General features: G+C 44.1%; 1 protein-coding gene across 6 annotated transcripts in view; it reads right to left on the bottom strand.

Moving 5' to 3' along the window:
* LOC142814721 (lachesin-like) overlaps positions 1-15,457 on the bottom strand; it is a 194,705-nt gene that overhangs the window by 92,906 nt on the left and 86,342 nt on the right. For all 6 annotated transcript variants that reach the window (XR_012895050.1, XR_012895042.1, XR_012895040.1 and 3 more), the window contains exon 2: positions 14,089-14,222. Coding sequence is in view for 1 of the 6 variants with exons in the window: in XM_075893949.1 (XP_075750064.1) it covers positions 14,089-14,222 (134 nt within the window). In the remaining 5 variants the exon portion in view is untranslated. The remainder of the gene's footprint in view (positions 1-14,088; positions 14,223-15,457) is intronic.

Below are 15,457 nucleotides of genomic sequence, written 5' to 3' on the forward strand. Positions count from 1 at the left end.
GGCTGCGGTGCCTGCATTTCCGATGGAGGCGGAAATGTTGTAGGCCCACGTGCTCATATTTGGGTGCAAGTTAAAGAACCCCAGATAATGGAAATTTCTGGAGCCCTCTACTATGACGTCTTTCATAATCATATGGTGGTTTTGGGACGTTAACCCCACAAATCCATTTATCTACTAATAGTTATAGCAATCGTACTAAATGCTCCGTTGGCACAACTTAGCTTCCCGTCATTTACATGGTAGTGCTCGTGGACACATACATAATAGGGATGACATAATAGAGATGACGTCGTCATTGTCAGCGAAAGCTACAATGAATACAATTACGGGAGTGGTTTTTTCGTATATCACGTTGTTGATAATATCAGGGGTGGTTTGAGATGACGTATTTGCGTGTTATACATATGTAAGTGTTCGTTTTGAAATAAAAATTTCAGTTGCTAGTAAGCGGTCGTTCTGTGTTCTTTCTGAGTGTCTGTACTTTTTGGCGCTTCTTTTATCATGAATATAAACCAACATGCCCAACAGGCAGTCATCCCAAGCGAAAGCTAAATGTGTAAGTACGCATACAGTGCAAAAAAAAAATACAGTACAGGAAAGCATTGATGTGGGCGCGTGTTGTCTGAAGCAGAAATAAGAATGCAGAAAACAGGTTTGCTTCTGCCAACCATCTCTGTTAGGCAATAAAAAAAAGCTACAGAACAGAGCGATCCTCTCACTCACCGATTGAAATAAGACACATCCGGTTTGCGCCAATCTCTCCTCCGACATTTCGCCACGGAAGGAATCTTCCAGTGTTCACTGTCAAGCGACAATCCACTTGCTTCAAGCGGATGAGACTTTAACGGGGTCGGCAGTCGAAGTGCTTTATTTTTCTTTGTGTTTTCGGATCGTTTCTCGTGCTTTTTCCTGAGCGTACCGGAAGAGAAACGCTGTAGTAAAGAAAGACGAACGGTGACATAACCGAGAAAGAAAATAAGGAAGCCGACGTAGAGCGCCGAGAAATCTAGGCCACTTTGTAGCGGAAGCTTTGGCTAAGCAGCCGTAATCCTCTCAGAAGTAATCCTCTGATAGGATTAGGACGAACGCCCTCCTAGTGACCTGATTAAGGTTAACCATACGCCTTTGCGAGTTAATATTCTATCGAGAAAGACGTTATTTATATAACCTGCGACAGGGAACGCATGCTTGTTTCTATTTTAGAGCCTGGGTCTTTTTTTTTTTTGCTTTGCGTGACCCTTAAACACGAACGTTGCTTCAGCTTATACGTTTCCTTGAACAGGCTCTTCTCAACTGGGTAAATGTCGACACGCAGGACAAATAGAAGCTGCGCATGTCTTCGAAGGTGTGTTTTGATGTCCATGCGATGGAGATATTTCATGTGGCGATAATGATCTACATCTGCGTGTTTTCTCTTCGAAGCACTGACAATACTGTAAACGTCATGTGTAATGGCATGAGCCCCAAGTAACAGTCACATCTCTCTTCCGAGCACTTTCGGTCACGCCCTTGATACCGCTTTAGAATAGTCAGGAAAGGCTTAGCAACTACAAAAGTGGCACATCGATTGTTTTGTTCTACTACAGTTATATTGGATGCACACAATATTGGACATGAGAGCAAAAGTTTGCGAAACAATAAAAGCCAATTAACTGCCATGTTAATTAATGAGAAGTACTTGAATGAGTTCGTTGAAAGAGCCGAAGGTTTTCTTGTAGGCAGCTGCAATCTTTGCAGCACTTGGAAGAGAAGATATAAACCATGCGCTCTTTCTTCTCTACGTCACTTTTGAGATCCGCTTCTAACACGCGACGAAGTACGAAGTGAGCTCAAGGGAAAACGCGTGGATGCCGTCGTCTCAGTGCCATTAACAGACACCCAATTAAAGATTAAGATCATGGCCTCTAATTTTTTGAAGAGCGCTTATCTAATTCATGAATATGCAGGAGAAATCAACCGAGGTTTATTAAGTGTTATTGTGTCCTACTGATAGGTGTGTGCAAGGTTCCCTTTCAGGAGGTGGGAACAGGAGGATGTTCTTCGCAGCACCCAACTCTCTATCATGTCAATGTATGGGGCTGACAACGCGCCACCCTCTTGCCTTCCTTCCACCCTCCCCTGCGCACGCCTCTGTCCTACCCTCTTTTCTGTTGCGAAAAGTTTCAAACCATGCCTACTCATGTGATCATTTTCTATAATAGAGGGTTCTAGCGAATTCTGTGCGTATAGCTGTAGAATCTGTGATGCGTAACCCTACTTTTTTTTTTTTTGAAAACGTCCAGTCAGCTTAATGCAACCCGTACAGTGGCTGGCTTTCATTGAAGTAGCCTGTGCAGAAAGCTGATGCGGTGTTTGCAAACTCTGAGGGATGCAATAATGAAATAGAAATCGATCAATCAGTTAATTAATCAATCACCCTTATGCAAACTAGGTTATTAGCGCGTAACCCCACATAACCACGCTGTGCCATTTTAACGATCATTCGCCTCTCTAAGGTGAAAACTTGAAGTTCTGATTTGATTTATATGTGGGGTTTAATGTCCCAAAACCGCCATATGATTATGAGAGACGCCATAGTGGAGGGCTCCGGAAATTTCGACCACCTGTGGTTCTTTAACGTGCACCCAAATCTGAAAGCTTGAAGTTCTCTGGAGAAAAATGAATGATGCACATTTTTGTGCTGACACATTCATTACTCTCTTCAAAATAATATTGCTGACTGGATGATAATCAGACAAAAGGTGAGCAAGCTACAAGCAAACATAAAGTCAACGGTAAACTCCTCATAGCGATCGTACATTCGTACGAACATTCACCGTAGCTGTTGACCGATCAAAAGTTCCTGCACGGAAAAATTTAGTTGCCCATAGCGCGAGCTGCAACACTCGCACACTCCTTTCACACCTTCAAGGGCGTGGCATGCAGGGGTGGCGGACGTAACAGAACGCGGACGTGGAGGGTCCGTTGCAAAGGCGAGATTTCTCACGCACCAACTGTGTGGTGTGGCCGGCGCTCGCGGCCATTAACCGCGACTCGACGGCACGCTCTACCAGTGTCTGAACCGATCCAGCGCCGCCGCTAACACGTCGCCAAGGAGAAACAACGCAGAAGCGGCCGCCACGAACACTCACTCTCATTGCTGCACCAGCAGTTCATCAGCGAAAACTTTCTCGCCAACGCTGCACGCGTGAGTCTCCTACTGAATGTTCCACGGTGCGCGAGTAACTTCCTTCGCCCGCAAGCTGCTGCAGTACCGCCGTGCTGCCTCAAACCATTCAGAGAGCTGCTTCCCCGCGCACACCACACACACACAAAAAAAGGCCTCGCGAGAGCGTTCCGGCATAGCCTCATGTACGGGAGCGCGAATGCAACAAATTTGTGCAGGGTTCACACTCAAGTTTCTTTTTGTCTCTTCGCTTACCAAGCGCGCAGAAGGGCGGCCGACCACCACTGCGATCCAGGCACGGCAGCAGCGGAGGCGCCTCTGAGAAAATGTAGCCGGAGATACACGTTGCGAATTCTCCTCTGCGTTACATCTCCGAGGGTTTCGCTGAATCCGCTAGTCCGTTGCGCGTAGCGTGAGTGCAACGCTCCACAAACAATGTGCTTGGCTTCGCTTCTGCATCCCGCTTTCCTCTCCTCCCAACCCTCACCGTTATGGGAGGGCGCTCCATGTACGGTTGCGACGGTGCTCGCGTGTCACGGGTTAAGCGATGCCTCGCGAATGCTCGCCCGCCTCGTTTAGTGACCGCCACGAATGGTCTCCATCATCCGCGATGCGCTGCGAGGGTAGCCAGCTTGGCACGTCTAGAGTCAGAAAGAATAAGCGCGTGTAAGCGAGCCTCGCCTTGTTCGAGGCGCAGATTAATTTGCAACGAAGTTGAGCGCGAGTTACTCGCAAAACTGTGAATGTTGCGGCAGCATCTCGGCGGCAGAGACGCGCTTCGCATTTGTGTAGAGGCACAACGCACGGACACGAGAATCATGGGTATTACAAGATGAGTGCGAGGAAGGAAGATAGTAATTAGTAGAGTAATCACGCTGGAGAACTGAGTTTCCAAGTTCTTATTCATTATCCTCCCACACGGAAAACAAAGGAACTTTTTGGAACAAAGTTTCACTTTCCTCACCTGTGACTGAGGTTCCGGCAAGTAGTAACGGGCCCCTTGATACGCCAGAGGCATATTTATCTACTAAGAGAACAAGCTGGCACGCTGGTAGCAAATTTGCATGGCCCAACATTTCAACTACGTTTTTATTCGACTCATCCCTTGAACTCTCTCCTTCTTGGTGTGAGGGAGGGGGGGGGTGTATTTTCTTGACGAGTTACCAGCAAACTTTGCATTTCGCTGCTAAAGTTGAATGACTATGTCGAAAAAAAGATTGCAGACCTAGTTCAGATAAAAAAAAATGTAGGTTCGTTAGTTACGCGCTAACGTAGGGCATGTAAATAAAAGAAATAGAAGGCGTATAACATTTACATTTCATGCATCAAAATCGATTAACGCCGGTCTAGAAGACGAAACCACGTGACGTCATTAAAGCAAGTTGTCAAACTAAGAACAGAGAGGGAAAGAGTAAAATGCTTACATAAATGATAATGTTCACATGTTGCGTAGAACCACTGTTGCGCACAAAATTTGATAACGCAGTACAAGTATAGGTAAAGCTAATCGAGCGAGAACGCTATCATATTGCACAGAAGGGAGTGATAGCGCGCGGTCATATACTAATAGCATTCATTAACTCATTTCCCTTTCCACTGTCTCTATATACTGTAAAAAGGTATTAACCGAAATTTCGGATATTCTTTATGATCCACCAGTGCAACAAAAATTCATCAAAACTGTTCCACTGAAATACAGAAATACCATGCGAGCCGAAGACGACATCACTTTCGACGCTTTAGTCAGGTATACTCAAACAGCTATTCGAAACCTAAACATGCTGGTTTTTCAAAATATTTTGTTTAAGAGGCAGCATTTAGGGAAAAAGCAGTTTGGCGTTCCGCCTTATCATTAACACTACGGAATTTGGTCAGTGCACCTCTTTCTTCGAGTTCTCTTTATTCTACAAACAAACGAAAGTAATGATGAAGAAAGGATAATATATTACAAGCAACGTTCTCCGAGCACGTTGTCAGGTGCCTAAGTATAGTAGGGTGTACAGGTCTATGTCCTCCCTGTCTTCCCGCGAGCGATGAATATGACGCGTTTTTTTTTTTTTGCTTGCCTCACGCTTAACACTGACTCAACTGAGTGTTGTGTCGAACGCGTACTAAATCTTCGTTTCTTGGTTCATCTCAGCATAGTAGATGCACGTGCTTCGCTTTTATCTTTATATCTGTTCATTTCGCTGGGGCTGCTTTCGCAAGAACGTCTGTGCGAAAGCTAATGTTTGTTTTCCTGTTTCACGCCTCCTTTTTTTTTCTTCTGACTAGGAGTTCAGCAACGTCGTAAGTTTAACCGAAAAGCGAAAACAGAAAAATGAAGTGGAGGCGCGGCGCGTCGACATCGCTTCGCTTTTAGCACATCGCCTACGATGCGAGAGTCACCTGAAAGTTTTGAAGCGCCGTCACCTGCCTTGAAAGAAATACTCCCGAACAAACTCTGAAGGATATATGTGAGTATGACACGTCCTTCTGCGTCTCAGAGAAAAGAGGAAAAGAGAGAGAGAGAGTAAAAGCAGACAGGAAAAAAAAGCATCACTAAGGAGACTCAATAAGGAAACATCATTACTTTGGGGAATACTCAGTGAAGAGTCTTGGTAAATATCGATGGCAGCGTGGTATCGTGGAAAATACTCTATTTTGTATATAGTTTGCCGTGCTTTCACCTACTGCATACTACCATTAACCCACGCTGGTGTTTTCTAATGACTTCCGTATCATTACCTATCATCATTATTTACGTTAAAAGAGCCTTGAAACACTTCTTGAGCATTGACAGAAAACATTGCCGATGGGTATAGTCGAGCCTTCTGAGAACGCATGAGACAAACATTTTAGCGAAGCATGAGGCCTAAAATGTACCATCAGTTCTAGGTGAGTTAGAAATCACCCCCTATTCTCTCTACAAACAGTGCCATATACCCAAACGACAAAAACTGCAAAGCTGCGTCCGAATTAATGCACATTGTTGGGCTAGTTGGTTAATCGACTTTGAAGAAATATTTAATCAGTGTGAAGAAGACATGTTAGACACATAGACACCTGCGCTTCGTGTATGGTTGTTTTATGTGTCTAACGTGTTGACTTCTGGTGCAGTTTAAATGTGTCTTCAAAACCTGCTTTACAACACATAGCGTCGGGAAGACGCTCCAAGACGTGCTGTGCTCGGAGGCACCTTTGAAGTTGCTGCGCCAATTACGTGATCATAGAGCGGGATGCCGAGCATTGGGCTTGGCGGAGTTGACGCAGCGATGTTGCAACGAGCGTCTCAGTATGTAGACGGTGCCTATAGCACTGTTTACAAACACTGAATAGGTGTATACCTAGCGTTTACCGTATTTCGTTACAATGCGAATGCAGATCTCGGGGCCGTGTAGAAATAAGTGCGTGTTGAAGATCTGCTTCACTGGCGCAGCAACAATCCCCGCTGCTCAAAAGAAAGCCGCCAGTTATCTCTTTAAGTGAGCTCACTCAAATAATTCATTTGCAATCATAGTTCTGACAACTATTCGACTCTTAAGTGAACTTGGGTTGGGGTATCATATGCATCCGCTATAACTGTTGCCTTGAATGAGGACACGAATTTGGCGTCAGTTTTGACTTTTTTAGATGACTTTTATTTATTATTCGTTAGATAGAAAGAACGTGTTCATCCAGATGCGCGTGAAAAAAAATTGATTATCACACGTTCCTCATGCCATCGAACAAGAAAAACATTGCTTGTTTGGAAACTCTAGACAAGCGAACTCCACGTATTACCCTTCACACAGTGCAACAAATACACAAAATGCATGGCAAGCTTCTCAGTCCTGACATAGTCACGTTTATGTAAATGTGAAATGTGACTGTAAGTATCAAGGTCCGCATCGTTTCAGCGCATTCTGGTGATTAACGGAAAACTGGCATTGTCATTGCTCAAAATAATACACGCAGAAACAAATAACGTTTCAGTGGGAGATTAATTTTAAAAAAAATTGCTGGCACTGGCGGGTATAGAAATTGAAACAAAATTATGTTATAAGTGAAACACGATAACTGTACACCATAACAATCAGATTAGACACCAACACTACTAGTAAGCTCATGTGAAAAGCGTGAAAGAAAAATGAAATTTATGGTAACTGAGTTTTATAAAATCTGCGCCGCGTTTCCGAAAACAGAGAGCAATTCATGTTTAGCTACACTTACGTAAATGATCTAGCTGTGTCATACGGCTAAATGTAAAAACCACGCAAGGTCGGCGGGACATAGAATGAGCGCAGCAACAATAAAGCTTCAGCTATAAAGATCACGCAGGCTTTTCGGGTCATTGTTAGTCAATAACAAGAAACTGCTTTGTGCCAAGCACACTAATACCTGGATTATTCTATAAGTTCCCTAAAACAGAACATAAAACTGCGCACCCGTGATATATGGCGTTATTAATCAACTATCCAGTCGTGTTAAGTCTCTCCTTATGTCACCAAGCCTAAGAAAAAATGTAGGGCGAAGTCATAATTTGTGTTTAAGCAATATTCCACGTTGAAGGAAAAGCTTTGTCGAGCTTAAAATCAGAATACAACCTTTAACTGAGCGCCAGCTGTTTTAACGGGGACGCTTATGTGAGATAAAAGGCTGTACCGCTTTTTCTTTTTTTTCCTTCTGAGTTCAGTGGCCTCTGCGACCGAACAAAAGCATTAAACATGTGTCGTACCATGTTTTCAGTTGTAATATTTGACCATAATCTTGTGCGCAAAAACAACGAATCAACACTTTTATAAGCAAAGTATTTGCAGTTCATGAGCAGGTGAGCAGCGGAATGACAGTACAAATATTTTCTCATACGGCGAGATAAGAAACGCTTCAGCTGAAGTTACACAAATGCAGTTGCCGCGGCAATACCATGGGCGAAACTTTCACAGAATTGATTGATTTGTGGGATTTAACGTCCCAAAACCACCATATGATTATGAGAGACGCCGTAGTGGAGGGCTCCGGAAATTTCGACCACCTAGGGTTCTTTAACGTGCACCCAAATCTGAGTACACGGGCCTACAACATTTCCGCCTCCATCGGAAATGCAGCCGCCACAGCCGGGATTTGATCCCGCGACCTGCGGGTCAGCAGACGAGTACCTTAGCCACTAGACCACCGTGGCGGGGCAAACTTTCACAGAAGGCGTCTACATTAGGATGATGTATCGTCAACCAATGTCACAGCATTTTAAACAGGCGCCGAAGTCATTTATTCGGATCAATTCAATTCAATGACATTTATTTTTTTTTCATTTATACAATATTTTTCTACAAAGAACTGTTGGATCAGTATCCAAAGGCTTGTATAGGCCCATAGCCGATTAAAATAGCACAGCTACATCATGAGCATATCTAATTCTCCGGAACAAAATCTTAATGGCTAGGCAAATTAAATGAAATGAACGTCATGTAAAAGCAACGAGTACATTATACAGGAGCTCCGAAAAGAAAAAAAATCAATTTATCACAGTACGAAATGCATCAGAAGTAAATTGAGGTAAATGACATAATTTTTTAAATGCACAATATTTTCACACCAGACGTTAAATTATTGGCCATTTTTACTTCAATGGGTACTGCCTTCCATGCTTTCGCGTCATGAAATGCGAGCAGTCTTTGGCCGTACGTGTTTCGAGTAACTGGTAGGTTGAAATTTACATTTGTTGTGATCCGTGTGTCAAGATTGGGTGTAGTGAACAAACTTGGTGAGAACGAGCGATTTTCGAGTAAAACAATATTTCTCAGAATGACCCCCTTCATTTCAGTTGTAATGGAGAATGGTAGTATACTGAGTTGATCGTAAAGCAAGCTATTATCACCGAGTGGTCGTGCGTATGTCGTAATGCACTAGGCCCTTTCTTGTAATTGAATTATAGGGTCTAAATATGTTTCATATGTACCACCATGATTCAGAACAATATATAGTGTGCCCGTGAAGTATCGAAAGTGAAACAATTGTTAGTACGCTGGGATTAAAAAGTTCTCTGCATTTTATTATTGAAAAGCAAGCGAACTCAAATGTGGTGCATATATTAGATATGTGTGGATCTCCAGTTTAAGTGGCAGTACAATAATACCCCTAAATACCTAATGTTTTCTAGTTATTTTATTGTTTCACAAAAGAGTTGAATTTGTGAGCCTGTTGTGTCAAACTTGGCATAACGGGAGTAGAGTACAACTTATTATGTCTCGTCTCTGTTCAGTGGTAATTTATTACACGCAGACCAAGCTGGCGTGCTATATATATAGCTGGCTATTTATTGTATTCTGCAATCCGCTAAGACAGCGTCAGTGTCATGACCGTCTGACATCTGGTGAAGATGCTGTTCGGTCGGTCGAAGCTGTATCGTGCAGTCCGTCTACTGCACGATACAGCAACAAATAACACTTCTTCGTGTAGTTTAATATATTGATAATGAATCAGCGTTATGAATAAGCGCTATTCTTGCGGTCAGCACTCCGTTTCTGTCTTGACATATTTTTTTTGCTATGGAATTGCAGTGTCTTGAGTGATTTTGTAAGCTCTTACATAGTTAACAATGGCACGGCCCTATTCTCCTTGCAAGTCACGTCACAGCCGTGAAGCTTGTAGGTCAGCGCTGTAATATTGAGAAGCAGTTGTATGGAATTATCTACTTGGCTTCTGAGTATCTTGAAATGTGAGGCGCTAGGAGCTCTAAGCTGTCACCGGCATTAAAAACGTTGATATATATATATATATATATATATATATATATATATATATATATATATATATATATATATAATAACTATAATATATGATTCAAATGCATGGCAACTAACAGAAAAGGGGCTGTACATATACTCGTGCGTCGTATGTCAATAGGTGAGCGCAAACTGCGCGCTTGACTGGGCTCCCGTGTTGCCATAAAGTCAATCCATTCCTCTCTCTCTCCACCCTGCTCCTTTCCTTCTAAAGCACGCGATGAGGGCGCGACAAGGAGAAAGCTACGGAGGCACGCAAACTCCACGACGATGATGTGGGAGCCACGGTTGAACAGGCATGGGAGGCGATGAAAATGACGAGAAAGAAGGAAGGAAGGAAGGAAGCACGACTACGACAACGACGATGCCTTGGCGAGGGGTGAAGACTGCTTTCCGAGGCCGAGTGAAGAAGAGGTAGCAGCTCTTTCGTGTTTGAGTAGCGGATGGTGTTCGGCTATGGCGCTCATTTGGTAGTCAAATTAACGCGATGAACTGCATCTAGGGGGGGGGGGGGAGGGGGCGAGCGTGGGCCGCCCAGGCGATCTCGTGCCATAACGCTGCACTGAGCAGCTTACGGCGTGCTGGGATAGCGTTCTATTGCCGTCTTGGGTCACGAGTACCGAACCCGACTTGCGCCTGCGAAGTACACTGGAGCGCCGACCACTAAAAGTAGAAGGCTCCCGGCAAAACGCGTAGGTGACTAACTATTGTTTTCAAGTGGCGCACAAAAACAAACAGCAATAGGCGCGAGCGAAAATAAGGGAAATACGAATAAGGATAGGTTTACAGCACTTGGTTGTATGCGTAGGAAGTTACAGTAATAGCGATGAAAACGTGTCCAAAAAAGCTGTCAGCTGGGAGGGTTAAGGAGTGGACGCTTCTTTTAGCACAGAAAATGCCAATACGCCGAGTTCAAAGTGACGCTCTCAGACCATTACAAATTGGACGTTTCTTAAGTACTCTGCTTAAATTCTAGCATACTGCATTCAACTCTTCAATTACGGCATAACCTAGGTCTACTTTTACTAAATACAACGAATTCGTCGTACAAAGCACATGTGTCCTCTTACACTATTCTATAAACATTTAAAATTATCATACTACTCCAATGCTAGGTGTTAAAGCTTTCTTCCTGCCTTATTGCATTGAAAATGACTGCTGCTCTTCGCGCAATTCCAAACACTTCGCGTCAATATGGTCGCAACACTACAAAAATAATATGGAAATGACCTCAGCATCTTCATGATCTTAATCAACCTCATTTTGGAAAGTATTGCGTTCTGGAGTAGCAAATTGGAGGACAAACATGGCAAAAATATTTAACTAGCTCTCTTTAATGGCAGGAACTTGCGACACAGTCCATTCGTTCCACAAAAATCAAATTAACTTTCACATTTGCTTGTGCCTGAGATAATGACACGAAAAAACAAAACAAAAAACCCCAGGTAGTCAATAGCACCGCGAGTTATAAGCGAGAAATGGCTTCGACACCGAAGCTGCCTACTTACTCGTCAAGTCTTTTCTTCTCCGTCACCCCTCTCTCTCGTCTTACTCCTTCTCCCCTCTTCAAGCGCTTCTTAATTCCCATTCCGGCTATCTTCTCAACCGAGTCTCGAATGGACTCGCACTCTACGACACGGAGCAATTCTAAGACAGAACGGAAGCGGAGCAACCGTGCCACGCTCACACACTGCCAAGTTTGCTTTCTTTGGTTCATTTCCTCGGATGTATACGTGCGGAACCCTGTATCGCAACTCATTGTGGAGATCGCAGGGGCAACGCATGTGTACACTTTAGCCCGATCATCAAAGCCCGGCTAGCAGAAATTGGCCGTCACCACTACAGCAGTCGGATCATGCGCTTCGAGCCTGCTTAAGAACATGGGCGTCGTTTGCTGCGAAACAGAAGGTGCCGCTGCTCTCACCGGCGCTTGCTGGCTGTTCACTTCCCTCCATATCGATGCTCATAAATGAGCTCCCCGTTCATACACCAAATCCTTTACTACTCTCGTTTTCTTACGTTGTTTTTTTTTCAATGAGTTGTACGCGCGAAATTGTTTATCTTCGCTTGTTCTTTTTGCTTAGCCTTTTCTGTTTCTATAGCGCCTTCGCGTTACACTTCAGTTTATTTGGTTATTGGTGCTAAACATATTCCCGATCTCGCTTGACTTTTTTATCTCGACTTCTTCCGTAGCTGTCCCGACACTTTATTTTATCCCTTCGCCGACGGCTGCACCGTTTGCCCATTCCAGGCGACGGTCACCACCCAAAATTTCTCCTTCCTCATTTCTCTTTTCAGTTCTATTAAGATACACGCAGGAAGAAAAAAAATCAGTGAGAAAGATAGGGAATCAGGTCAACGTTGTACGGGAATGTGCGGGAGGAGAGTGGGAGTCTTGCATTTGGGCTATACAGGTCTGCGAAGTCATAGACGCCGTACGACGGACTCCCTTTCTCAATTGCGTTTTTACGCAGCCTAAAAGAATCCCGTCGCTCCGTGTGCGATGATTGCGTCCTTCTTTTACCTTCTCTCGTTCCGGCCTGCTTTATCCGGACCCTGAGCATGCGTGTGCGTATCCTCAACAAAACAAAAATAAAATAAAATGGGGTTGCGAAATCAGAAAACTTCAAAAATTGAGAGAAAGAAATGAACAGTACACCAAAATTCGAAGCAACAACAAAAATTGGCGCCTACGAAATGGCTTCTTTGTCAGTGTCTGGGCGCTTTGTTACTGCCGCCACCATGACCGCCGTTCTCCGCGCGTTTTTTCTAAAACGGTTCTTTCGCCCTTTCTCTCTCTTCTGCGCTGTGTGTGTTGTAAAGAGGTCCAACTTATGACACGCACGCACAAACACACAACGCAAGTGCATCGTCGCGCCATTGTCAGGGAGCTCTCTGGGTTTCCCCAGGCGACCTCGGACCGAGCTTATTTTTCCGGTCAAAATATTGATTGCCTCGTATGGGTTTGGGGAGGGGGGTGATATTGTCAAACGGGGCTCATTCGCTGCAATAGCTTGTTCTTCCTTTCAGCCAGAACTGTTTTAGGTGTTGGCTTCTTGGGAAATCTTCGCCGGGCATCTTGAACGTGCCGCACTACTCTATGTGTTCCGTTTCGACAATTTAATTCACCCAGTCTTCACGGTCATCAGCAACGTTTTTTATATTTAATACCATTTCCTCCCACATAACGTCGATTCTGTCGCTACCCCCTCTTAACGACTTCCGCTCTTTTCTTCTGGTCTTTTCCGCTTTTGCCCATCTACTTTTTTGTTGTTTTATTCCTGTTCTTAAACGACTTATTTTCTATGTAACTGTCTCGATGGGCAAGACCATTTCAAAGTGCCATCTTGGTATCATTTCAATGCGACAGCTTCTCACTGAAATAGCGCTAAGTGAAAATATGAACGATGCCATTTAGAAAGAGGAATCTCGTGTGCCCGAATCAATAATAACGCAATAAAGGGGCTCTCAGGTCTTTGTCAGCGAACGAGCGTTGTTCACGTCGTTTACCGCGCCGCTCACAGTCTCGCTTCAAACGAGGGCATAATAACGCGTGTCGCACTGCATACGAATGAATTCGCACCAGTAACAACCAACAAGGGTTAGCTCGCGAGCACTTGTTCGCTCATGCCGTGTGTAACGCAGAGGTGACATCGCTTCTTGCGCTTCTAAGGAAAGCAGTGGCGTAGCCAGGTGGTGGCACATCGGTCCCCAAGCCCCCTCCCAACAAAATTGTTTTCACCATGGCAGATCGCGAAACGACCGTTTGGCTGCGCTTATGTTATTAGCTTTAAATAAAACCTTATATTGTTAGCGTTATATTAAACTGTGCTCAGCGTTTTTAACACACGTACAGCAAATTGGGCACGGAAATCGGAAGTAATTGTGAAATATGTTTCTGTCAGCCAATACGCGCCGAAATTACCAAGCGTCATGGCTTAAAGATGCACTCGGGTTGCAAATTTTTTAACTACAAACCATCTGGTTATTTTCTGATTCTTATGGTTCTGGTTCTTCTGGTCATCTGCTTCTTTCCAAACCTATTTACAGGCAAGGTCCATCCTTCCAATAAAAATAAATGTTGCCCATATATTTATTAATGCACTGAAATACCAACGCAGCCGAGTTAATGTGGTCGAGAGTGGCTGGCTGCCTCAGAACAGGTAGGCGTGCACTGACCCTGTAGTTGTTGAGGTTCTCCACGACGCAGGCGAGAGTGACTTTGCGTCCTGCCGGCACGGTGATGTTCTGGATCGGCTCGGCAAACTCGGGCTCTGTCTGCGACGTCCCAGTGGCCTTGTTGCCACGAATCCCTGAAGGAGACAAGAAGAACAAACAGTGAAGCTTCTTGGGCACCCGACATTTTGTTGTTGCACAAAACACCCATCCCAACAAATTATTTGTTTGTATGATTGTTAGTGTAAAATCTTGAATGGACTGATTGATTAATCATTATGTGTGATATAACGTCTCAAAAGCACCATAAAAATATGAGGGACACCGTGGTGGAGGGCTGGGAAAACGTCAACCACCTGTGCTTTTTTAACGTGGACCCAAATCTGAGCACAAGGGCCTACAGCATTTTCACATCCATCAAAAAATGCAGCCGCCGCAGCCGGCATGTGATCCTGTCACGTGTGATGCTGTCGCTGTCACGTTTGTGTGCGCAACACTCATTGTGTAAAGCGTAACTAGCATAACCCTGCATTTAATTCGCTCCGTTGTTTCGGCAGCTGAACTTCCTGTGTGGTCGTCGAGTCACAAAAATATTCTTGCCACAATGGCGCCACGGTGCCAGCGAGAGCGCAACTTGAATGTATAACCGCTATATTTCAAGCGGTTCGTTTGAGCTAAAAGATCTCTGTGTGAACAAACAGGCCAAGTCAATTGAATCCAGTGCGCAGAAGCATTTAATGTAATCTCTGGGAAAAGAAAGCGGAAAGGAAGAATAAAATGCGATACAAAATTGGAGCAGGAACAACTGCATCGAAGTATGACATACAATAACAACCATGCAAAGGCAGACACTCGATCCATCTTACCAGATTCAATGTTGGTATAAATGGTATCTTTGTTCATGAACGATGATATAAAACATTATGGTCCAAGTAAACAGATACTCCCGTTTGTTTTCGTTGAGGTCGCTTGTATGTAGACGAAAAGTAGCTTGTATGACCACTAGTAATGGTTAACAGTAGCTCATTCTTAACAAACAGCGGCATTCATTGATTGATTCATTCATCGATTGATTGATTGATTAATAATTGATTGGTTGATTGATTGATTCATTGATTCATTGCTTGCTTGCTTGCTTGATTGCTTGCTTGCTTGCTTGATTGATTGATGGATTGATTGATTGATTGATTTATTTATTCGTGGGGTTTAACGTCCTGAAATCACCTTATGAGAGACGCCATAGTGTACGGCTCCGGAAATTTTGACCACTTGGGGTTCTTTAACGTGCGCTCAAATCTGAGCACAGGGGCCTACAACACTTTCGCCTCCATGGGAAATGCACCGCCGCAGCCGGGATTCAATCTCGCGACCT

Source organism: Rhipicephalus microplus, chromosome 1 (assembly GCF_043290135.1).
Source record: "Rhipicephalus microplus isolate Deutch F79 chromosome 1, USDA_Rmic, whole genome shotgun sequence".
NCBI classification, from domain to species: domain Eukaryota; kingdom Metazoa; phylum Arthropoda; class Arachnida; order Ixodida; family Ixodidae; genus Rhipicephalus; species Rhipicephalus microplus.